This window comes from Cebus imitator, unplaced genomic scaffold (genome assembly GCF_001604975.1).
Source record: "Cebus imitator isolate Cc_AM_T3 unplaced genomic scaffold, Cebus_imitator-1.0 Scaffold38, whole genome shotgun sequence".
In the NCBI taxonomy this organism is placed as follows: Eukaryota; Metazoa; Chordata; class Mammalia; order Primates; family Cebidae; genus Cebus; species Cebus imitator.
Window position 1 is genome coordinate 711,349 of NW_016107353.1, and position 23,793 is coordinate 735,141.

The 23,793-nt window shown below is 51.6% G+C and overlaps 1 protein-coding gene across 8 annotated transcripts in view; it reads left to right on the forward strand.

Moving 5' to 3' along the window:
• PPFIA4 (PTPRF interacting protein alpha 4) overlaps positions 1-23,782 on the forward strand; it is a 52,539-nt gene extending 28,757 nt beyond the window's left edge. For 4 of the 8 annotated variants that reach the window (XR_005199631.1, XR_005199634.1, XR_005199635.1 and 1 more), the window contains 16 exons: positions 574-814; positions 1,531-1,566; positions 1,786-1,919; positions 2,189-2,355; positions 4,592-4,685; positions 5,149-5,230; positions 5,590-5,790; positions 6,515-6,577; positions 7,190-7,216; positions 9,308-9,483; positions 13,102-13,199; positions 13,858-14,033; positions 16,814-16,882; positions 20,640-20,820; positions 21,028-21,136; positions 21,393-23,782. Coding sequence is in view for 3 of the 8 variants with exons in the window: in XM_017525342.2 (XP_017380831.1) it covers positions 574-814; positions 1,531-1,566; positions 1,786-1,919; positions 2,189-2,355; positions 4,592-4,685; positions 5,149-5,230; positions 5,590-5,790; positions 6,515-6,577; positions 7,190-7,216; positions 9,308-9,483; positions 13,102-13,199; positions 13,858-14,033; positions 16,814-16,882; positions 20,640-20,820; positions 21,393-21,442 (1,795 nt within the window). In the remaining 5 variants the exon portion in view is untranslated. The remainder of the gene's footprint in view (positions 1-573; positions 815-1,530; positions 1,567-1,785; positions 1,920-2,188; positions 2,356-4,591; positions 4,686-5,148; positions 5,231-5,589; positions 5,791-6,514; positions 6,578-7,189; positions 7,217-9,307; positions 9,484-13,101; positions 13,200-13,857; positions 14,034-16,813; positions 16,883-20,639; positions 20,821-21,027; positions 21,137-21,392) is intronic. The other 4 variants (XM_017525342.2, XM_037737324.1, XR_005199633.1 and 1 more) reach the window with 3 other exon arrangements.
• Positions 23,783-23,793: the final 11 nt, after the last annotated feature.

Below are 23,793 nucleotides of genomic sequence, written 5' to 3' on the forward strand. Positions count from 1 at the left end.
TGTGTGTGTGTGTGAGTGTATGTGTGTGTGTGTTTGTGTGTATGTGTGTGAGTGTGTGTATGTGTGTGTGTGTGAGTGTGTGTGTGTGTGTGCATGCACTTCTCGCTGAGTACCTCCCATGCACACACATACACCATTATTATTTCTCTCATTTTTCTGTGGAACAGGGAAAACCCGATCAGGGGTCAGCATCATTTAAAAATCCTACACTTGGAAACTGCTGACTTACACCACTTCATCATTGCATATGTTGGGAAACTGAGGCACAGAGAACAAAATACCTGACTCAAGCCCACCCCTGTAGTTAGGTAGGGGTAGGTCAAGAATTCTGATTTTCAGGGTGGTTTATGTTCCACTGACCAAACTGCCTTCTTCCTCAGTAGCTGTTTTTGTAGACGGAGGGAGTAGGCAAGTTAACGAGAGAGACGTTTTTAAGCTCCAGTGGGACAGACAAACCCTGCCTGCGGGGCCTTGTGTCCACCACATGAGGATGAGTGCAGGCATCAGCCCTCACCGCCTCCTGCTGGTCCTGGCTGAGGCTAGTGGTGAGGTCTGGTTTTACCTGCCTTCCAGGATGATTCAGGAAGAGAAGGAGTCCACGGAGCTCCGCGCAGAGGAGATTGAGACGCGTGTGACCAGCGGCAGCATGGAGGCCCTAAACCTGAAGCAGCTGCGCAAGCGCGGTTCCATCCCCACCTCTCTGACGGCCCTGTCCTTGGCCAGCGCGTCCCCGCCACTCAGTGGCCGCTCCACACCTAAGCTCACCTCCCGCAGCGCAGCCCAGGACCTGGACCGAATGGGGGTCATGACCCTGGTGAGAGGCAGCTGAGGAGCCGCGCTGGCATTACTGGGCCCTGCACTGGGGGAGGTTTTAAGGGATAGTAGGACTCTCGTGCTCTCCCCTGGGCCTGCGGGGGAGGGTTTTATTTATTTATTTATTATTTTTTAATAGAGATGGGGTTTCACCATGTTGCCCAGGATGGTCTCGATCTTCTGACCTTGTGATCTGTCCACCTTGGTCTCTCAAAGTGCTGGGATTACAGGCATGAGCCACTGCGCCTGCCCTGCCCCCCTCTTTTGTTTTTTTGCTGGGGAGGTTTTAAGGGAGGGTAGGACTCCCGTGCTCTCAGCTGGGCCTGCAGGGGTTTTAAGGGGTGGTAGGACTTACGTGTTCTCAGCTGGGCCTGCCTTCTTCTTCCCATAATGTGTGCAGACCCTGACATGTCAGGCTACCAACCTGTCCTTCTGTGTTTGGGAAGGGCCTAGGTCATGTCTTCTTTGCCCTCTCCCTTGGATGAGCCCAGACTACTTAAGAAATTCGCCCACTACCCTCCCCTGTTCCTTTCTTCCAGAGAAATAAGTCCTGGCTTGTTTTTCTAGACCAGCTTTATTTTCTGGTGTGATATTCTCTCTGGGGCTGTGGGAGGCATGAATCCCATCTTCTCATCCTAAGACCACTGGGCTCCCCTGGGGTTGGCTTTGGGGCAGCCAGAGGGGGAGTCCAAGCTTACCCTTCGGTTTCTCTTGCAGCCCAGTGATTTAAGAAAGCATAGGAGGAAGCTGCTGGTGAGTGCTGCCTGATGGCCCAGGTACTAACGGGTTCACTGCTCCCGCGCCCTTTCCTTCCGGCTTCTTTCCCCAGGGCCCTTGAGTCTGAGTCTGAACTCAGAGAGGCACTCAGGGCCTCCCCACTGCATTTCTCCATGCTCCTCCGCCTCTTCTGGGCTGGGTAGGCAGGCCCGAGATCTCTCCCTCTATCCCCTGACGGCTCCACTGTCTGTTCAGTCGCCAGTGTCTCGGGAAGAGAACCGAGAGGATAAAGCCACCATAAAATGTGAGACTTCTCCTCCTTCCTCACCCAGGACGCTGCGGCTAGAGAAGCTTGGCCACCCAGCCCTGAGCCAGGAGGAAGGCAAGAGGTAAGTGGAGCAGGCCCCACCTCTAGTCTCCATCCACAGGGTCACCTCCTCCCTTCCTCTGCCTCTGCAGGGACTGCATCTCCCCCATTCCAGGTTCCTGAATGTCTTACTTCTCTTTGAAACACCATCAGGGAAGGGAGTTCTCCCTTGCCCCCACCCCAGTTCTGACACTCAATAGAAGTTCTTCCTAAGGTCTAACTTCCATCTTTCCTGCTGTCACTTAAGTATGTTTCTTCTTATTCCGCCCCCTTCTGGCTGTCACCTTATAGTGCCTTGGAGGATCAGGGCAGCAACCCCAGCAGCAGCAACAGCAGCCAGGACTCCCTGCACAAAGGCGCCAAGCGGAAGGGCATCAAGTCGTCCATTGGCCGCCTGTTTGGGAAGAAGGAGAAGGGCAGGCTGATCCAGCTGAGTCGGGATGGAGCCACAGGCCATGGTCTCTGTCCCCTTCTGAACGGAGGTCTGGGCGGGCATCAGGGCGTCAGAATCGGGAAGGTGTACTTGGACTGGCCTTCTCTGCCTGCATCCCAGGGATCAGTGGGGGGGAAGCCCCAGGAAGGCGATTTCAGATCTGCAGGAGCAGTTTTCCGTCAGAGCTATTCATGTCAGGGTGACTGCCTCCTGAGGGGGTAAGCTCCTGCCTCTACAAGTGTCAGGAAGTGGCTGGGTGGCTTTTATTTGGCATGCTGTGGGAAGGTCTCCTGTATTGAGCGAAAGATTGGGCCTCTGGGGTTTCTTTCAATTTGGAGGTTTCCTGATGTACTCTGTTCAGGACCTTCAGGAGAAATCTCTTGGTTCTTTCCTTAGAAGAGTCAGTTCTTGACTGGAATTTATTTCTGGGTACATCTGGCCTCTGGGACTCAAAATGTGATAACAGCTAATTACAGCTTTGTAGACATTAAATTCAAGGAAGCGCTCAAGGAATGCAAGACATTAAATTTAAGGAAGGGAAGGGTGGTATCGTTATCACCTCTGTGGTAGTATAAAGTTCTAGTACATGCTTGGCATGTGGTGAGTACACAGTAAATGTTAGCTTTCATCTGCCCCCTCTCTTCTAGTTCTTCTTTTCTATTTCCTTCTTGTTTCTCCTTTTCTTTCAGTCACCTATTCAGCCATTTGTTCCACAAACATTTATTGAGGAACTACTGTATGGCTTAGTAACAGGTGCTCAGCAATAGTTCATTCCTTCAGGGAGCTCAGTGTCTAATGAAAAGGAAGAAGTGAAGAGACAATTCCAGAACAATCTATTGATAGAGACATTCCCTGGGTGCTTCTGGGACTCAGAACTCAGCTCTGGAATAGTGGGGATGACAGGGGTGGCCTCCTCTGATAGCAGCACCTGAGCTGAAGTGTGAAGACCACAGAGGAATTAGCCGAGCCAGGGGGAGGTCTGTGTGTGGAGGAAGAGGGTGGTCTGGGAAAGGCAAAGTTTTGTGGGTGTGAGAGGCTTGTATGTACTTATGCATGTTCAGATTTGAGAAGAAGGAGTAGGGCAGGAGTGGGGAGATGGGACTGGACAGCTAGGCTGGGGCCAGCTGTTAAGAGCCCTACAGCATCTGTTTTAGTTTAAAAGTTTCCCTGAGGCAGTGGGAGCACTGATGAATTTCATGCAGGGGAGGAACCGATCAACGAGAATAAGGGAACCTTTGGACCCAAATGCGTAATTAGACCTTTCTGCACATCAGGAAGATGTGAATCAGAAGATACCTAGCTGGGTGAGGAGGAGGAGGAGGGAGAGCTTGAGAGGTGGAGGTGGGGGGAAGAGGAAGGAGAAGAGGAATTCGCTGAGACAGAGTGAGTTCTGTGTATGAAGGAAGGGGTGATCTGGGAATGGGGAGGAGGAAACATGGCCACCTCTGCCCAGGATATGGGAGCATCAGCCCAGAGAATGAGGTCCAGCTTCTTCCTCCTCAGTCCACAGGGGCAAGCGGAGTTGTGGAGCTGGCCACAGACAGGGGAAGCTGAAAGGTTTGATCAGGGGAAGCAGCATTTTGGGTGAAGCCTTATGATTTCCGATGCTCTCCACACCACGTTGGCACCTAAACCTGAGACAGCACCTCAGATGAGCTTCTGGGTTACCCACACCTATTGCCTACTGTGCATTTTGGGGTGTGTGTGACCAGGACTTAATTCTAAGATTCTGCTTCTGGCCATGAATTCTATAGGGTTCTAGCATCAATTTGAGGAGATGTTTAGTAGAAGACAGAACTCTGCATGTTCCCTTTTATGTTTTTGTGCAAGTGAGTGCACCCAGGGAAGAAGGCCCAGAGACACATCTCTCAGTGTGCAGATTTCCCCACCCCGACCCAAGCCAGGGCCATCCTTCTGTCTCTCACTGGGGCTCTAGGCTTCCTTTGCACCTTGACTTGGAGGAAGGGCAGGTTCTGTCTAGGATTCTGGGTGGGATAACTTGGGTCCATCTGGCTGGAAAACACCTTCAGGGCTGAGGATCTTGGGAGACTCTCTGAACTAGGGGTGATCCGCTTGATGCCACTGTCTGAGACTGCCTGGATGTAGGGACATTGAGCAGAAACTCCAGGAATGGTGATTCTATCAGGCCATCAGTTGTCCTCTGCTGAGGAAGCTTCTGCAGCTTCTGTTCCCCACCCCTGATCCAGGCAAGGGAGGAGAGGCAGAGGGCTTGGCTGACTCACACATCTCTTTCCTTGTAGTTATGCTAATAGACTCCGAGTTCAGTATGCAGGAGCCTATGGTACCTGCCAAGCTGGGGACCCAGGCAGAGAAGGACCGGCGACTGAAGAAGAAGTAAGAGCCATAAGCCAGGCTCTGCCAGGGTGGGGCCCAGCCCCCCACCCACTTTCCTTCCCCTGGGCTGCTGTGAAACTGAGCTAAGGGACCCAGATCCCAGCAAGGCCCTTCCTGAATTGAGTTGGCCTGGTCCATGTGGGCACAGCAGGGCTGAGAGAAAGTTCTTAGGTTGCACCTAGGGAGAAGGAGGCAAGGGGATGATGGGAGAGTGACCTGGGTCCTGTGGGTCTCTGGCAGGGCAGATTGAAATCTCTAAGTCAGTGTCAGGTCACATGCAGAGAGCCCCTTGCCCTCTGGGGGTGGAGAGGTATTCCTGTCCCATTTCTTGTTGTCATATTGTTTCAGGCGTAGAGCAGAGGAAGTCCAGGGTGGGGAGCAAGGGTTGTGGGTATCCAGGGGTCCCTGGAGCAAGCAGTTAAGAGAGAAGGAAGAACTAGTTTGTTGTTCCTCTTCCTATAAGACACCAGCTGCTTGAAGATGCCCGCAGAAAAGGAATGCCCTTTGCCCAGTGGGATGGTCCTACTGTAGTCTCCTGGCTGGAGGTAAGCCTGAGCCAAGGAAGTCGACTCAGGGGCCTGGAGGGAAGGATGTGTGGGGTGGGCAGAGGGGTGGTATCCTGGAACTTTTACAGTGTGTTTCTCTGCCAACTGCACATGTGCCATACCTAGCATTTAGCTCCTTCCCCCTCCCCAACACACACACCAGTCAGAGGACAGAGTTGATGCTACTTTTAATCTGTAAAACGGGAGAGAGAGGGATTTGATGACCTCCACATTCCTATGATCTGCATTAGTTATTCTGAGTCCATGGATGAGGCCTGGCCCTTGCCCCTTGCTATTGCCAAACTTTTGGTGGTAGGGCCCAGGCCTTGAATTATACCCCCTGTGCCCGGTGTCTGCAGCTCTGGGTAGGGATGCCTGCCTGGTATGTGGCAGCCTGCCGGGCCAACGTCAAGAGTGGTGCCATCATGTCCGCCCTGTCGGACACAGAGATCCAGCGGGAGATCGGCATCAGCAATGCCCTGCACCGGCTCAAGCTCCGCCTGGCCATTCAGGAGATGGTGTCACTGACCAGCCCCTCTGCCCCGCCCACCTCCAGGACTGTGAGTGGCCCCTCCCTTGCCCAGGAAATTTTCAGAGGTCCTGGAACAGTGTCTGCAAGGTCTCCTGTTGGGTTTTGGGAAGATGCGGCATTGAGTCCTGCCCCTTCCTTCCCATCCTCACAAAGCGCTCTCCCGGGTCTTCAGGAGGATATGACATTGATTCTAGGAGGATCCCAGCAGCCTTGGTTCCCTGCCTTACACATACCACCCATGGGGTTCCATCTCACCATCCCTACTCTGCCAAAATTTCCAGGTTTCTGGGCAGAGTTCCCAGGATGGGCTTTCTGGGGTTTTGTATGGTTGCCAGGTTGGGGGAAACAAAGGGAAGAGGGCATTTGTGATATTGTCTTGGTCCTCCAACCTCAACACAAGAATGCAGACTGTTCCATGGGCCCCTGGGGTGAAATCTTTTATTACTGGCCATCTCCATGATTGAGGTCAGCCTCCATTGCAGATCAGCAGCATGCATTCTTATTCACCCACGAAACATTTATTGAGCGTTTTCTATGTGCCAGGTGCTGTGCTAAGCAGTATGGCTATGGTGCTAACAGAGATGTGGCTTCTGCTATCCACTTGCTTAGAGCCAGACAGTGTGCAGAGCTGTAGGCTGGACCCCTGGGAGGATCCAGGGAGGGAGCTTTGTCCTTGTCCTTTGGGTGCCCAGCCGGATGGGGATCCTAGGGACCCACACCCAGGATGAACTAGGTTTCCTCTCTGCCTGCAGTCTTCTGGGAATGTCTGGGTTACCCATGAAGAGATGGAAACTCTGGAAACATCTACGAAAACAGTGAGTCTGGCCCTTGGCCTTTGTCCTTGGGCCTGCGGTTAAGACTGATGATGCCCACAGAATGAGGGGAAGGTTGTGGGCAGTCAGAGTGGGCTGCCATAGACCTCATGTGAGATTGGTATCCTTGATGTGTGATCTGCTCTCAGGGTGGAGGGCTGTTGGGAGAGGGGTGGGCCTGGGAGCAGTTGGTATGTGTGTGGTCCTTCCCAGGGCGTAACAAGCTTGTCCTGGGCCCATTGGTGTGCTGCAGGGGAGGGGAGTTAGGCTGGGGAGGGCTCTGCCCTGCTATGGACCTGAGCCACAGAGTCTCTGCCCTTGTACTTCCTCCCTGGCGGAGGAATGGGGAGTGTTGAGAGAGCTGGGCATCTTGCCTGGCTCCCAGTCAAGCCTGGGAGGTGTGTGTGTTTGCCAAACACATTTGCCCCGCCTCACCGCAAACGTGGGTGCACACACCAACCTTGTGTTCTCTCTTAACCATCCCAACAAGCTTTCCCTAGTTACCCAGCCAGGTACTGGGGGATCTTTTTCCCCTCCTTGATGGGGCCTAGGGTAGAGCTGATGGGTTTCTTGACTTTGCCTGTTTCCCCTAAACGCTGCACTTGTTCCTGCTAGGACAGTGAGGAGGGCAGCTGGGCTCAGGTAAGATCCCTCCCCTGTCTAGAACCAGCTCCCAGAACTCCAGGACAGTGTTCTTCCAGTAGGTTCTCTCCCCAGCAGGAATCTCTGAATCTCACTTCCCATGAAAAGCCCTGGACACAGGTTCTCAGCTTCCGCCAGAGCATCCCCCACCCCCACCCTGTTCCCTCTAGCTGCTTGTTCTGGTTTCTCAGGATGGCAGGTGAGGAGCCCTGGAGGGCTGTGGCCCCTGCACTCCTGGCCCTCCTTCTCAGTCTCACCCTTTTCCTAGGAATAATGAGACCTAGATTAGTATGAGTCTTCTTCCTCTCCCTGTCCCTCTCAGGGGCACCCTGGTGAACTGAGCGAAGATCTGTCATCCATCCATTTCATGAACAAACATTTATAGGTATTAGGCCTTACCAGGCTTTCTGGATATAGAAGTGAACAAAGCAAGCCCTCATGGAGGCAGTAAACAAATAAAGCAATAATATCAGTAAATGAACCATGACAATAGAGATAAAAAAGACAGTCTGAATAAACAAAGGGACAATATTGGATAGTGATGGGAGCTGTGAAAAACGAAGCAGGGAGCAGCACTGTTCATACCTACTCAAGAGATTGGCTGAATCATTCGCACCATAAACACCCTTGGCAGAGGTGATGGGGGGACCCATCCGATGGGTGTTAAATGAAGAATGCAGATCCTAACAGGTGCATGGAATTTGATACCAAAACTAAAAACCAAACAAAATTAATAATACGTTGTTTAGCTGGGCACAGTGGCTCATGCCTGTAATCCCAGCACTTTGGGAGGCTGAGGTGGGTGGATCACTTGGGGTTGGGAGTTAGAGACCAGACTGATCAACATGGAGAAACCCTGTCTCTACTAAAAAAAAAAATAAATTAGCCAGACGTGGTGGTACATGCCTGTAATCCCAGCTACTCCGGAGGCTGAAGCAGGAGAATCACTTGAACCCAGAAGGCAGAGGTTGCGGTAAGCCAAGATTGGGCCATTGCACTCCAGCCTGGGCAGGAAGAGCGAAACTCCGTCTGAAAAAAAAAAAAAAATGTTGTTTAGGGAAATATACATGGATGATTATAAAAAGTGTAAAACAATGTTTTACAACCAAGGGATTAGTCAGAAAACTCAGCATTAGTGGTTCCCTCTGTGAGGGGCAGTAGGAGACCAGCGGTGACAGTGAGCATCAGCGTGCAAAGAGTACATGGGGGTAATGCTCTGCTGCTTAGTTGAGTTGGTGTCCACTGTTGCTAACTTCATTTTATGCTTCATAATGAGCATGTTACATATAGTCTTATAAGTATCAGCTCTTAGACTGTAAAAGAGAACAAAATAGACTTTTTCCATCTGAAAACATCAAGTCAGGGTAAGGAAAGAGTGAGGTAGGGTCATGATGAAAACTAAAGCTTTCTCAGGACGGGTGGTCAAGGAGCACCCTGCCAAAATCAGGAGGCCACGTCCACATGGCACAGGCCCTGCAGGACCAGGGCATGGGGTATGCGTGGGAAAGCAACAAAGGACCTGGGGCCTTCTCGGAGCAGAGGCTCAGGCCTTAGAGAATGAGCGCTGGTTATTCAGGCACAGGCCACCACCCTTTATTTTTTTCAATCCTCCGCCAATGTTTAACTTCCTTGCTTCCGGCATGAAGCCAGCCTTGTTCCTGAGCGAGACAGGCTGCCTTTGCCACGCCGCAGGTTCTCTGTAACAACACAGCCTTTCCCCTGGGCTCAGCGGGCTTGAGGCTTACTGAGAGTCAGGAAGCCACGTCTGCTGCACAATACCACAAATGCAATCCAGAGTCAACAGGAAGGATTTCATATTAGCTGCTGCCGGGATAGCCACTTCTGTTCATTAGTGTAGATAATTGATATGAGTGGAATCGTATCACTTTGAGATCTTAAAAAGTTCCATTTAAAATCCCCACCTCCCACCACTCCAGCCCCTTTAGTGAAGATAAACTGACATTGTGCTGGACTGCCCTTCCTCCCTCACGGGTGGAGGATGGATTCATGCGTCTCCCAACCAGCTATACCAGCCTCAGCCCGCTGGCTCTACCTTCCTCCCCCATAATCTCCTGCATCTCATTTCCCTAGACCCTGGCCTATGGGGACATGAACCATGAGTGGATTGGGAACGAATGGCTGCCCAGCCTGGGGCTCCCGCAGTACCGCAGCTACTTCATGGAGTGCCTGGTGGATGCCCGCATGCTGGACCACCTCACCAAGAAGGACCTGCGGGTCCACCTGAAGATGGTGGACAGCTTCCATCGGTGAGCGAGGCTGGGCCTGGGACTGCCTCCCTCGTGGGGGCCTCCCCCAGCTCTGAGGGTCTGCCTCCAGGAACAGAGGTGCCTCCTTCTCTTCCCTTGGCCTCTTCTGAGGGGTAACAGGTCTCCCTGTTGGGAAAGTCTCCCTTGTCAAATCCTTGTCTCATCCTGTAATTTGAGGATTCTGATCCTCAGATTGACCAGGTTTTTGTCCTCATAATCACCAGGTCATTATATCTAGTCCTGAAGACACAAAAGTCCTTTTTCTTTCACTTCACCTCCTTTGAGATGTCCCCCCAGGTCTGAGATTTATTGCTTATCTTTGGCCTTGCTGAATTTGCTGTGTTTACTCCGACAAGACTCAAACTGAACCCGGTGTTCAATTTAGGTGTCTCATTCCTCCCAAGGTGAGGGGGAAGGTCTTCCTTGGCCTTTGCCATGCCAGCATCCCAGATCGGAACCTCCCTGCTTTGGGCTCACATCCTTTTTTATAGGAGGTCATCCAGTCCTCTCCTGCTCTTTGCTGAAAAGATCTTCTGTTCAAAAGTGTCAGCGGCAGAGGTCCCAAACTGGCAGCCCGTGGGCAGAATTTGGCCCAAAGATGAGTTTTTCTTTGGCCCACATATATCTTAATAACTCAAATTGAGTTGCCAGTATTTAAGCAGTAAGAGGTTTTATATACAATTCTAGATTTCTGGCTTCTCTTGAAACCTTGAAAGCTCTGTCAACACATTCTAGCATGGAAGCAGCCAGCTGGAGCTGAAGAGCAGGACAGGTGGGCCTGCTCTGGGACCTCCCAGCCCCCCAGCTTTCGTCCCTCACTTGCGTTACCTGCCTGGTCCCAGCAGGCATTTGTGCTGGAGAACGCAGTGCGTGGGCATGGTTCCGGGAGTTGGCAGTTTTTAGGAAGTCCTTCTTAATGTCCAGCTTCAGGTCGTGTGGGTGGCTCTTCGGCTGGATAATAAGACAAGGAGTAGCGCTCTTCAAGGCTCCCTCAGGGCTTCATGGATGTCCTGTGGTCACTCCAACTGGGAAATCTTACAGAAAGTTAAATCTGGAAGGGATCTAGTTAGTATCCCTGTTTTATGGATGAGAACATTGAGGCATGGGGAGGAGCAGTAGCCCAAGGTCACTCATGGATGATAGTGGAGTGCAGGGGATCCCGGGTACACTGACTCAAGCCCAGTGCTCTTGCCACCACAAGGCAGAGCCTCCTGGCCTGGAACCCTTGGCCCATCTGACCCCAGCAGGAATGCTGACTTGTGAGGGAAGACTGCATCCTCTCCTCTGCCACCCACCCCCACTCAAATCAGCTAGGGCTGAAAGGGAATCGTTTGTCTCTGCCTGGAGACTGCCAGGCCCAGCTGCACCTGTCTCCTACTCAGTGATTGATAGGGCTGGGGAGAGATGAGCTGTTCGCCAGCCAAGCCTGGATGTGCCCGGGCTGCTAGAGGATCTGTCAGCCTGGCTCCAGCCAGGACTATGGAAATCCTCTCCCCAACCCGTCTGCCCTGTCCGCAGGAAACTGCGGCCTGCACTTGTGGTTCTAGGTTCAGCCCTGAATCTCGAGTACTTCAGAGTTTCTAAAACATTTTCACATCTCACCGCCAAACTATGTATCTACCTGCTTTTATTCCACTTAATATTTCACAGGCATGTTCTTACGTCTTTAAAATTTCTTTTAAATCATAATTTTTATGACAAGAAAGAGATATTTTAAAACCTCATTTTACAGATAAGGAAAACAAGATCAACAGAGGTCGATTTCCATTGGGTCACTCAGCCAGGTGGTTGCAGACTAGGGCCCAGATCCTTGTCTCTTGACACCCTACTCAGAGCTCTCTTCCTTGGGACATGGTGCTCTATCGAGCAGGTCTTCTAGAAGAGCTCCTGTTATGGTAGGACAAGCATGCACAATAGTCATGAATGTCACCCTAATAGTGCTGCCACGACCGAGTGCCTGTGATGTTCCCAGGGCTGGGCTAAGCTCTTGCCTTTATTCTCACCTGCTGGAGAGGTGTGACCGCATCTCACATTTGCTGATGCCCCTCAGCTAGGAAGGGGCCGAGCTGGTATCCAAACCCAGGTTGACCTAACTTTCAGGGCTTTATATTTTTGCTGTGGTATGCAGCAGCTCTGAAAGAAGCTGGACTGAAAATGACAGTGAGTGAGTTTGAAATTAGGCAGAAAGCATTTCCAGTCACCGTGTGTATCCATGGCCCTTCACAGTGCAGCAAGGCTTAAACCAGCAGCTTAAACCACGAGTGGCTCGGGCCAGATAAGGGTTCCTGGAAGTGGCATCTCTGAGCTCTGTTCTAGGCTGAAGAGCCTCCTGCTTAGAAATGAGGGGGAGGAGGAGGGAGCAGCCTGTGCAGTTTAATCTCAAAAAGCAGTGCCCTCAATAAGAGTCAAAAGCAGATAGAGTTGGGAGGGACCTTCCGTTCTAATTCTCCACAGAGGGAAAAACTCAGAGAAGCTGAATGACAGAGGCATTTAAGGAAGGAAGAATACTACAGCTCTTCCAAGATGGAATGAGCTGCCTTGGGAGGTAACAAGTTCAGGCACAGGTTCAGTGGCTACTCTGAAGCAAGCTATAGAGGTGACTCCTGCCTAGGTGGGAGTGTGGACTGATGGCCTCCAGGGTTCCTCAGGATCTGTGGTTCTGTACCTGGCTTAGTTACTGAATGCTTACTGTGCACCTGATACTGTTTAAGTACTTTCAGTAATTTGTGTGAATCAGTTATTTCATTTACTTCATCATGCATTTGTAGAGTCCCTGCCTGTGTTCAGGGTTTAGGATCAGTGAACAAGCTTATATTCTAACTGGAAGAGACAGTCAAGGAATAATAAATATATGGTATGTTAATAGACAAAACATGCTAGGAAAAAAATTTGACCAGGGTGAGGGGTATTGGGAGTATGGGCCAGGGGAGGTGATGGTGATATTGCAATTTTAAATCTGATGAACAATATAACTAGTGAATTGTACTGAGAAGGTGCAATTAAGCAAAGACTTAATGGAGACAAAAGGAGTAAGCTGCACAGCCGACTGGGGGAGGAATGTTCCAGGCAGAGGCAGCTGCCGGTGCAAAGGCCCTGAGGCCTGCAGGCCCAGGGAGCCTGCTGGGTTTGAGGAGCAGCCGGACTGTCAGTGCGGCTGCAGCAGAGAGAGCAAGAAGGAGGGTGGCTGAAGCAGGGGTTAGACAGGTAGGGGAGCAGATCACGGAGTATCTTATAGGCCATTGTCACGACCTGAATGAAGTGGGGATACAGAGGGGTATCTTGTTTCTGCTTTTTCTTCTACTTGCAGGTGGTAGGGGTCTTTGTCATTCTAGTGGCTGGAGAGAGAGGGACGTGTTGGTTTGATTCAAAGGACTTTTTTCACATCAATCCCCAGGCCCGCTCCCTGGCTGAGAGGGAGGATATGGGGCAGACAGAGAAAGGGAGTAACCTCGGGATGGATCTTGGGCAAGCCCCTGGGGAAGGAGTACGAGGGGCTGGGGTGCTCTTTGTGCTAGAGGCAGTAGGTCTGGATGTGCTGTGGCTGGTGCTGGATGTGGGACAGGTGGGGTGGGAATGTGGCCCCACTGAGGCTCTGGCTCGGGGGCTGTGTGTCTGCAGAACCAGTCTTCAGTACGGCATCATGTGTCTGAAGAGGCTGAATTATGACCGGAAGGAGCTGGAGAAGAGGCGAGAGGAGAGCCAGCAGGAGATCAAGGGTAAGCTCGTCAGGCTTGGAGAGGGTGCAGGAGCAGCCTGCTGGGCTGGCCTGCCTTGAGCCAAGTGCAGGGGAGGCATTCTGTGGCTCAGGGAATCCCCCAGTCTGCCAGGGAAGAGGCAGCCTCACCTTAGGGAGCTCCCGGTCTGTTGGAGGAGACATAGTCCATGCCCTGTTGGCTATAATTCCCCTCCCTCCATCCCACATACCAGACAGCAGCCACCAACTGGACAAATGCAATGAATCCTCTGGAATGGTGTTATAGACTGGTGCTTGTGGCACTTGGTGATCTGGGTGGGGTTGGATGGGAGACACAAGTTTTAGAGGAGACCTTGAAGGTGGGAAGAATAAGAAGGTTATTTCAGCTTGGGGCAGGGGGGTGACCCATGCAAGGGCTCTGGGGAGAAAGCTTGGAGCCTGTTAGCCTGACTGCGGGTTCTATAACCTGGCAGGGATGGAGTGAGTAGAGGGTTGGTTCCCCAGGAGCCCAGGTGCCAGGGAGGACAGAAAGAAGATACGGAAAGTTGGGGATGGGGTGGGGGCCAGAGAGCAAGGTGGACTGGGGGCTCTGGGTTTCGGGAGCTGTGCTTCTCATCCTTGGAGGGCCCTTGATGAAATGTAGTGTCTCCTTCCGTCCCTTTTCTTCCCCCACCCTCCAGATGTGCTGGTTTGGACCAACGACCAGGTGGTTCATTGGGTCCAGTCTATTGGGCTCCGGGACTACGCAGGAAACCTGCACGAGAGTGGTGTGCATGGAGCCTTGCTGGCCCTGGACGAGAACTTCGACCACAACACGCTGGCCCTGATCCTGCAGATCCCCACACAGAACACCCAGGTGGGCGGCTTTTTAATCAGACAACCTGTCTCTCCCTCCTCCCTCACTTGCTTGCTTTCTTTCTCTCATACACAAAGGCTTAGGTATCTTGCAGAAAGGGGAGGTGGGGGCTTTTCTAGGGCCTATGCCAGAGGAGATTGCAGTGTTCTCGATCCTCCGGTGGTCCCTGTGCATAAGCAAGCCCCCATGGGCACACAAGGCCTTCACATACAGAGCACGCCTGGCGTGGGCCTGGCACACAATGTGCCCTTACAGTGTGCATCCCCATCCTGCCCCGGGTACCTCCATCTCCTCCTAACCCCACTTCCTAGCTGAGACTTTGAGCCTTCCTTTTCATCCTGCTTCTCTGATCTGACTTTTCTTAGAGGAGGACTAGTCCCAGGGCCTGGAGGGACAAAGAGCCCATACCACCTTTGTCTACCACCCTAGGGTCTGCTCCTGGGCCCCCAGGCTTCAAAAAGCTAAATATACCAAATCACACAGCCCAGAGCTTCACCATGCCAGGGCTTTGGCTCTCTGTCAACAGCTCAAAAGATTAAACATCTCCTGAAATTACATTTCGTCATTTTTATGGAGCTGTCATCTAAGAATATATCTAAATGTTTCTTGAACCTATTTATATTTCTGGCCTTTCTAACTTCCTGTGGGTAATAGATTCTAGAAGTACTGCTTGTTGTGTAGAGCACTTCCTGATTTTATTTGTCCTAAAAATGCCCCTGTCAGCCCCCTGGGGAAGGAACTACCTCCTCCTAATAGTTTAGGTTTAGTAAGGATATTTGTATTTAACCAGTTCTCACCTTTCGTGATTTCATAAACTCTGATTGTATTGCCTCTGGTCCCAAGCCTTTGTCCCTCCAGACAGAGTCTTCTTAATTCTTTTAGGCTTTCCTCATATAGACTTGCCTCTGTCCCCTGATTGTTTTAGCTGCCCTTGTCTGGACTGTTTGCAGCTGTCAGATCTCTTTTGAAATTCAGCCACCAGAGCTGCACCGTCTATTCTGGGAGCCGACACGTTTTGGCTTGAGTGAGGGCAGGGCTGTGTTGTCTCATAATTCTGGGTAGGGTGCTGACCTTTTAGGGGTGGTGGCAGTGTGTCCTGTAGGCATTCTGCAGTGACCCCTCTACTCCAATGAGTCAAAATGGATAGGACAGATCCCCTCATTCTCCAAGAGGAACTTGGATTTCTTCCCCAAGTGCAGTTCTCTCCACTTGCCCACTTTGGGCAAAAGCCTCATCTGCCACTTTCCTGGCCACTCACATGGCTTTGTGAGATGCTGCTGAAATTTATACCTATCCTCCTCACCTTTCACTGCCCAGAGGAGTAGGGTCATTTGGTTACTTGAAATTTACTATGCTTCTTTCAAATCACTTCTAAAAATGTTATGTTCCCAATACTGGCACAGACTGTCCTTACGGTTAATATTTTCCACCCAGAAATGGATTTTTCTCTTTCTTTGATTTCCTATCTCTAATGCATTCAGTTTTGGAGGATAGCAGTAATTCTGTAAATAGTAGCAGGCACACCTCTCTATGGCTTTCTAACCTTTCTTAATTTCCTGACCCAGTCATTGAGCTTAGCTGTTGGGAGAAGTAGTGTCTGACCCAATATGGAATTCCTCATTTCAAATGGTTAATAATGGCTTGCTGTGGTAGCTCAGGCCTGTATGCTCAGCATTTTGGGAGGTCAGGGTGGGAGGATTGCTTGAGTCCAGGAGTTCAAGACCAGCCTGGGTAACATAGTGAGACCCAGTCTCTACAAAAGTTTTAAAATATTAACTGGGTTTGGTAGTGCATGGCTGTAGTCCCAGTTACTGGGGAGGCTAAGGCAGGAGTTTTGCTTGAGCCCAGGAGTTTAAGGCCTCAGTGAGCCATGATTGTGCCACTGGACTCCGGCCTGGGCAACAGAGTGAGACCCTGTCTCACTCAAAAAAAAAAAAAAAAAAAAAAAAAAAAAAAAAAAAAAAAAAAAAAAAAAAAAAAAAAAAAAAAAAGAAAAAAAATATCTGGTAGCAATTTTGAAAACTTCAATTTCTGGCATTTCTGAAAACTGTGAATGAGTTAATCTCCTGGGAGGCCTAGAGAAAGGGCTTATGCACACAGCCCAGGGACCACCAACATCCGTAACTGAGCAGGCTTCCTAATTTAAGTCTTTGATGTGAAAACGTATCCGATAGATTTATTTAATTCAAATTAGTTAAATTCTGGTGATCCATGGTTTATATGCTTACTTACCCCTCCAGAAAGAGTCAAGCACGACTTTCCCCTTTCAGACAATGTTTTTTCCAAGTAGGTGAAGTCTGCTTATCTATGTGTTCTATGGCCCTACTTTATTGTTTTTTTCTTGGAAACAGGATCTTGTTCTGACACCTAGTCTGGAGTGCAGGTGCCATCATAGCTCACTGCAGCCTCAAACTCCTGGGCTCAAGCTATCCTCCTGCCCAGCCAGTAGCTGGGACTATAGGTGTACACCACCATGCCAAGTTAATTTTTTTTTTTTTTGGTAGAGTCAAGGTCTTGCTATGTTGCCAAGGCTGCTACTTTTTTTTTTTTTAAATACATTTTTCTAGTTTGTTGTATACGAAAAAATCCTAGGCTTATGGTTTTACTTCTGAGGTTTGCTTGAAGGAGAAGCTTCAGAAAGGTCATAAAGATCTCTAATTGGCTAAATGCACTGAAGCCTTGCATCTCTACCCTTGGACCCTATGAAAAAGGTGAAAGATGGCATAAAGGTAGTTAACTCTAGTTAACCACCTTTCCTTCCCCTGCTCTATGTTCTCCAGGCACGTCAAGTGATGGAAAGAGAGTTCAATAACCTCTTGGCTTTGGGCACAGACCGGAAGCTGGATGACGTGAGTACCTGGCCATGAATTAGGGGCTTTGGGGATTTGGTCATCTTAGTTGGATTGAAGTTCATGAGTTCTGCCTTCCCTTGGCTAGTTATTGGAAGGCTAATCTAAGGGAGGAGAGCCAGAGGGGATGGGGATAATGTCAAGGGGTTGAGGAGGTGGGCCAGCCCTAGAAGGACTTGTCTTGGGTAGCAATAGGCTGTGGCGAAGTCTCTGTGAAAATCCTATGCAAAAGCTGAAGGCCCCATGTGTACTTCCAGCATCTTCCAATTTGGTGCCCTGCCTTCCTATACACATAGGATCAAAGATTTTCCCCAAAGGCCCTATCTTTGGGAGCACACCTTCTTCTTGATCTCTCAGACCGTGTCTCTTCAGTGCTGAGCCCAGCATACCTCCAGCCTGCTCAGTAAGACTCCAGCCCATCCTCCAGGAGCATGGGTGTGTGGAGGTGGATGCCCTGCTGAGGCCGTTAAATGACAGGCTTGCTCTCTCGCTCCCCAGCGCAGTCTGCACGGCTGAACATCTGCTCAGGCTTTTACCATCCCAGCTTCCTCTAGTTTCACCCTTGGGGCTACCTTAACACCAAGTTAAAGTTTTCCACTCTCCGCCCTTGGGGTCGCTGAAGGAACAGTCCCTTGCTCTTGATTTCATCAGGCCTTCCCCTTGGGCTGAGGGGAGACCCTGGCATTTGGAGTCGTATGGTCCCCTTTGAGATGCTGACCCAAGCACACCGGTTTCCTGAGGTCTTAGCCCCTCCTTGGCCCTTGCCTCCTCTTCCTCCTCTCCTCCTCCCTCCTCACTTTGCCATCGCTGCCCTTGCCTGTCAGGTTTGCCACAGTTGATTTGGCTCCAAATAAGTTAAAAGCCCAGAGTGTGTTTATTTTTCGGTGCTCTGTCTTCAGTCAGATCACTGATTCTTAATGGGGCTAAAACCCACCTTTGTAGAAGATTGCTCTGCCTCAGGGAGACACAGGGCACTCTCAGGAATACACAGAATTTGTGGAAGTGTTTTCTTCCCAGAGGTATCTTGAAGTTTGGGAGAAAAAAATAGATTTATATATGTATACTTTTTGGTTATTTGGATACTTGAAAAGAGATAAACCGAGAGCGCCCCACCCCCGACCCAGAGCTGTTCCAACTCTGAGAGATCTCAGTTTTCCCAATACCCCTGTGATATTGACCCTCCCACTAATTCTGCATGCACTTAGGATCGCAGCTCTCTTTGTTGCTGTCTGGAGAAATGACTCCCATATATCTATTAGCGTGGTGCTAATTTAGAAGCTATGTAGTCCTTCAGTCCTTACAAAAGTATTCTTTGCCTACCCTGTGCCAGGCATTGTGCCAGGTATGGTGGTTAGTGATGGCGATGTCTCACTTTATGGTAATGATCACCACACGAGACAGGTTATTATGCTCATCTTACATATGGATGAGGAAATTGAAGCTCAAAGAGGGAACTTACTTGCTGTGGCAGAGCAGGACCGCAGCAGATATGTGTCTGATTCCTGAGCTCTTCCCCCTTGTTCCACTTCCCCTGGGAAGCTTGTGGAGCTGTCTGGCCTATCAGGCCCCAGATATTGGGGTGGTATTATTGATTAGACATTGGGGTACACACAGAGCAGAGCAGTGGGGTTTTTGGGATGCAAGTAGGTTTGGGCTAGAGAGGATGGTTTTTGCAGGAAGCATAGAGTAGAAGCCAGGTCCTGGGAATAAGGTAAGATTTGGGGTTGGGTGCAGGGTCTGAGGTCCAAGGAGACTGCCTCCTGTCTAGACGTCTAGCACATCATCAGCAACCTTGAGCTGTCTCTTGCAGCCAGACCCTCTGCCGATTTTGGTTCTTATTGTCCCTTCTCAAGCTTCAAGGCTCTTGAGGGTGGTATCCAGTTCTCCCTCTACATGGAAGTGAGGACTCAAGGGACATAAGGAGGAGGAAAGTGGGAAGGAAGAATATCTGATTATTAGGGGACAGCAGAGGAGTGTAGAAACAGGTCTTAGGGTTGGCTGAAGGTGGAAATGGAGAAAAGGGGAAGGCGGGAGAGAGAAAAGAGGCTCTGGGCTAGGGTAAGAGCAAGATCATGGGGAGGACAGCAGTGACAAGGAACATTTCTGACAGACGCAGGAATGGGACTCCTGCAAAAAGAGCCAGCTGCCACCTATTCACTTAATGAGTATTTACTGAGTGCCTAAGGTGATCCCAGGCACTGCTCACAGGTTGGGGATACATTGGTTGGAACAAAAAAGATTATGGCTTCTGCCCCACGGAGCACAGACATTGAGAGAGAGAGAAAGAGTGAGAGAGAACGTGAAAGGCATGGAGGTAGGGAGAAAGGAAGGAGGTGGGAAAAGGGGAGGAGGAAAGATACAGTCATGTGTGGCTTAGTGACGCTTTGCCATGGGATAAGTTCTGAGAAATACATCATTAGGCAATTTGATCGCTGTGAACATCATAGAATGGACTTACACAAACCTAGGTGGTATAGCCCATTGCACACCTAAGCTACATGGTATATAGCCTGTTGCTCCTAGGCTACAAATCTATACAGCTTGTTACTGTGTTGAATACTGTTGGCATTGTAAGTGTTTGTATTTCTAAACATAGAAAAGGCACAGTAAAAGTATTATAATCTTATGGGACCACCATCGTATATGTCATCCATCACTGACTGAAACATGTGGTGTGTGACTGTATTAATAAAATAATCTCATAAATACATATAAAAATGCTACTAGGAGGGGTGCTATGACAGAGAGGGACATGGTGCTGAGAATTTATCAGAGCATTTGGCCCACTCAGGGCACACACAACAAACCCTAGGGGGTCAGGCCTGGGAGGGGTTGTGGAGGCAAGAACAGGTGGGTGAATTGTTCCTGCTAGTCCCACCCTGCCTGCATCAGCTCTGAGAACATGGGGTGGAGGGAGATGGGCATGACTTCCAAGCAGGGTGGATGGAGGCTCTGAAGTGTGGGGAGGGGAGGCCTGTGCAGAGGGGCCTACTGTAAGGTTGTGGCCTTGGGTGCCCTGTGGCAGAGATGGTTATTTTGGAGACATGGCAGGGGTGAGGGGGGAGTTGGCAGGGGCTGCCTGCCATGTCCTTTGGAGGAGCGTGCATCTACTTGGTCGTCTGCTTGACCCATCTCTGTCACCGGGTGATTTCATCTGATCCCATTAGCAATAGGCAGACTGAGAAGTAGGGCAGATGTTATTCCTGTTTTACTGATGATGAAACCGAGGCTCAGAGAGGTCACTCATCTGGTCCAGGGTCACATAGCCAGTAAAATGGCAGAGTCAGGATTAGAAGCCAGGTGTCTGCCTCCCGACAGTGCTTTTCCGGCATACTGGGTTACAAACATTCAGAGGCCCCAGAAGGACAGGACAGTGTGTATAGGGACTGTTTCCCATGGGCTGAGGCTGAGGAGAGCCTTGAAAGGTCAGTGGTCATGCCAAGCCCACTTTGAGAAGATTGCAGTGGGCTGGGAAACAGTTCAACTGCAGGATGGCAGACCCAACCACATTCTCCCCACACACTCCCTTCATCCGCCAGCCAGGGACAGAGAAATTCAGAGCCGCAGGGTTTCTCCAGAATTCACTGTACAGATGGAAAAACTCAGGCCAAGAAAGGGGAGGTGACCCCGCTCCCCTCTTTCCAAAGGGGTAGGATTGGTGCTCCTAGAGCCTGCCGCGACTGGCCCCCTCCAGCCAGGCCCTGAGGATGGCAATTCCAACAGGGCCCTCGGGCCTTTGGTGTCCCCCACCGTGCAGGGGGATGACAAGGTGTTCCGCCGCGCCCCCTCCTGGAGGAAGCGCTTCCGGCCGCGGGAGCACCACGGAGGCGGTGGCATGCTCAGCGCCTCGGCAGAGACCCTCCCGGCAGGCTTCCGCGTGTCCACCCTGGGGCCCCTGCAGCCCCCACCGGCCCCGCCAAAGAAGATCATGCCTGAAGGTGAGTGACAGGCGGGCTGGGCATGGCTGAGGCCCGGCCGAGCACGGGCTCCTTCCTGGCACCCTGGGGCCGGACCGGGCGGAGACGGACAAGGCCGAGGCTGGCGCCCCGCGCTCCCGGGCTGCCGCTGCACTAACGCCGCGGGGAGCGTGTGCGCGCACTAACCCCCGCTCTGTGTGTTCTCCCGCGGCTGCTGACTCCTCCCAGCCGGGACGGCGGGGGCGCAGAGACTGGAGACCTCCACGGTTCGGACCTACTCCTGCTGACCCCCCACCCTCCCGCCCTGGGTCTGACGGGGGTGTGCCCGTGGCTCGGGGTAAGTGGGCCAGGCCCGGGGACGCGGGCACCTTGCTGCTGGCCCTTGGCCCCACGCACCTACCTCTGGCTGCCGGCCTGGCCCTGCTGCTCCAGCCCTGCTCGCCAGCCTGCTCGGCTTGCCCCTTCCTGCTTCATCTGGCCTGGGCGCTTTGCGCTTGGAGCACGCTGCGCTGCCGCTGCCGCACGGCCTGCAACCCGCCTCACAGATGCCCTGCAACCTGCCTCAGTGCGATGCCTGTCTCTCTCTCCCTCAGCTCACTCCCACTATCTCTACGGACACATGCTCTCCGCCTTCCGGGACTAGCCACAGCCCCCAGGGCGGGCTTCCTCCTTCTGGGTTTCACAGGCTCCAGACCCCTCCTGCTCGTTCCCCATCCTTCCACGGCTCCCAGTCTCGTCCGTGACTTTCCGGTTGCCCTGGATCTCAGAATATACTTGTCCACCTCCTCTGCACCCCACAACCCCCAGTCCCACCATGTGTCCTTTGTAAGTCTGGTGGATGTGGCTGGGGTCTCCTGGTATCGTGGAGGCACCCAGGTTGTCCACGCTTGGGATTCTGGGGGAAGAAGAGAAGGGCAGTCCAGGGTGGATGTGAAGCCACTCTTCCTCTTCTGGAGCCAGCCTGGTGTGCACTGCAACCTCCACCAGGACCAGGATCCTGGGCCACAGGCTGGGATGGTCCTTCTGAGAAAGGGTCATTTCACATGCTGCCCTGCTTGGGCTATTCAACCTTAGGGTCTCTGTCCATGTCTGGCTGTGCCAAACAGTCTGGCAGCTGGTTTTGGCACCCCCAGCGTCACTCCTCTCCCAACCCATCACCATGACTGCAGTTCCTGCCCCCATTCTCTTGGGGACAGGGAGGGGTTGGGAAGGGCTACAGGAAGGCCCCATTCTCCCCTAAGGATGGTGAGGCTGGGAGGAGGAAGGCTGAGGTAGAGATTCCAGGCCCTGAAATAAGCTGAATCCCAAATGTGGGTTTAGGAAGAACCAGAAAGAAATGGATCCCTGAACTCTGGGCCAAGGGTGAGGAAGGGGAAATTCTAAGCCCTTGCCCTATAAGAGGTAGGCAGACCAGCCAGAGGGAGAGCCAATGGCCTCTGGTAGCCTTAAGCCCAAAGGGCAGTGGGAATGTCCCCTGCCCCAACCATCGGGTGGAGCTCCTGCTGGGCTGTAGGGAGGGGAGGTTGTGTGGATCTTGGCTCTGGGGCAGAACGGATCTGACCACGCGTTGTTGACTCTGTGTCCAGCATCCCTTCCCCTCTTCTCCCCATCTGCCTCACTTCTTTAGTAACCCCAGCCCTATAAAAATGAGCCTGATGGGTAGACTGAATATACATTGATCCTAAAGTCAAGTATGGGGAAAAGGCAGACTGAGACATCCTTTCTCTGACATCCCAGGAAGAAAATAGCTTCTCCTACAGTGATTCATGTCCAAGGTCCAGGAGATTCAATGTTGGTGAAGGCAACCACTCTCCTGCTTATCACCAAATCACCCACCCAGCCCTAATCCAGGCTCTTTTGGTGTGCAGGGACTGCCTCCTCCCAGAATTCCTAAGATCCGCCAGCTTCCGCCATTTTCATTGCTTTCCCCAGCAGCATGGTGAGAACTGGAGCTGAGGGATACAGGTCCTGATTTGGTAGGAATATTATTCCCAAGAAATTCCCCCTCCTCACCTACTCCCTCATCCTACCAAGGTGCCTGAAAATGTTCAAGACTTATGTTCAGGATGAGATGATGGACCCTAGGGCTTCATCAAAGTGAGAGGAAAGGAAAAGCATCTGGCACGTGTTTCTTGGAGAGGGGCCAGGGAAGTGCCATCCTACAGGTGACTGGAGCAGCTGCTTTGCAACATGATCACCTTGAGTTCTGAGCAGGGACTAGGCTCGCAGGTGAGATAATGGGCCAGGGCACCCAGTCCAGAAGGAGCAGTGGCACCTGGGCAGTGCCAGGGCTTAGAGCTTGCTGCCCCTTTTCAGTAGAGGAGAGGCTCCTCAGTGGTGTGGCGGGGTGGGCTCTCCCCTAGGCTTGGGCAAGGCAGCCACCTGCCCTTGCTCTCCCTTATTGTTCCCCGGCCTCCCTGCCATCAAGTTCTGGGAGTGGAGATGGAGGGATTATTGAGCAGAAAATGAGTTGGATGGAGATAAAGAGCTCCCATCCCTGGGTAGTGGATGTTAAGATTATGGAGATTCCTAAGATTGGTGGAGTTGGGCACCGCAGAGCCATCTGACTACGTCAGGGTGCTCTTGACGGGCTGGCTGTATGGGACACTCAGTCCCAGCCTCTCCCCTCTACAAATCCTGCCACTGTTGGCCATGTTGTAAGGCAGCAGCTGTGCCAGGGAAGCTGGGTCCATTTGGGGCACCTTGAGAATTATTGCAGGGAGGTGATGAGAAGCGAAATCTGTGCAAACAGTGATGGAAGGCTGTTGTCTTGGTGTATCCCTTGCCTCATAGTCAATATATTTTTTTCTTTGGAGAGTCACCAGTGACCCGAGCCCTCCACACTAGCCTCCTGTATCTCATCAGGTCCCTTCTCAGTACTGTATTGGCTCACTGCATCAGGAATGGGTGTATGGGTGTGTGTGGGTGTGAGTGTGAGTGTGTGTATACCAATAAACAACCTGGTTTTAAGATAATGTATAAATGGCCTCCAGT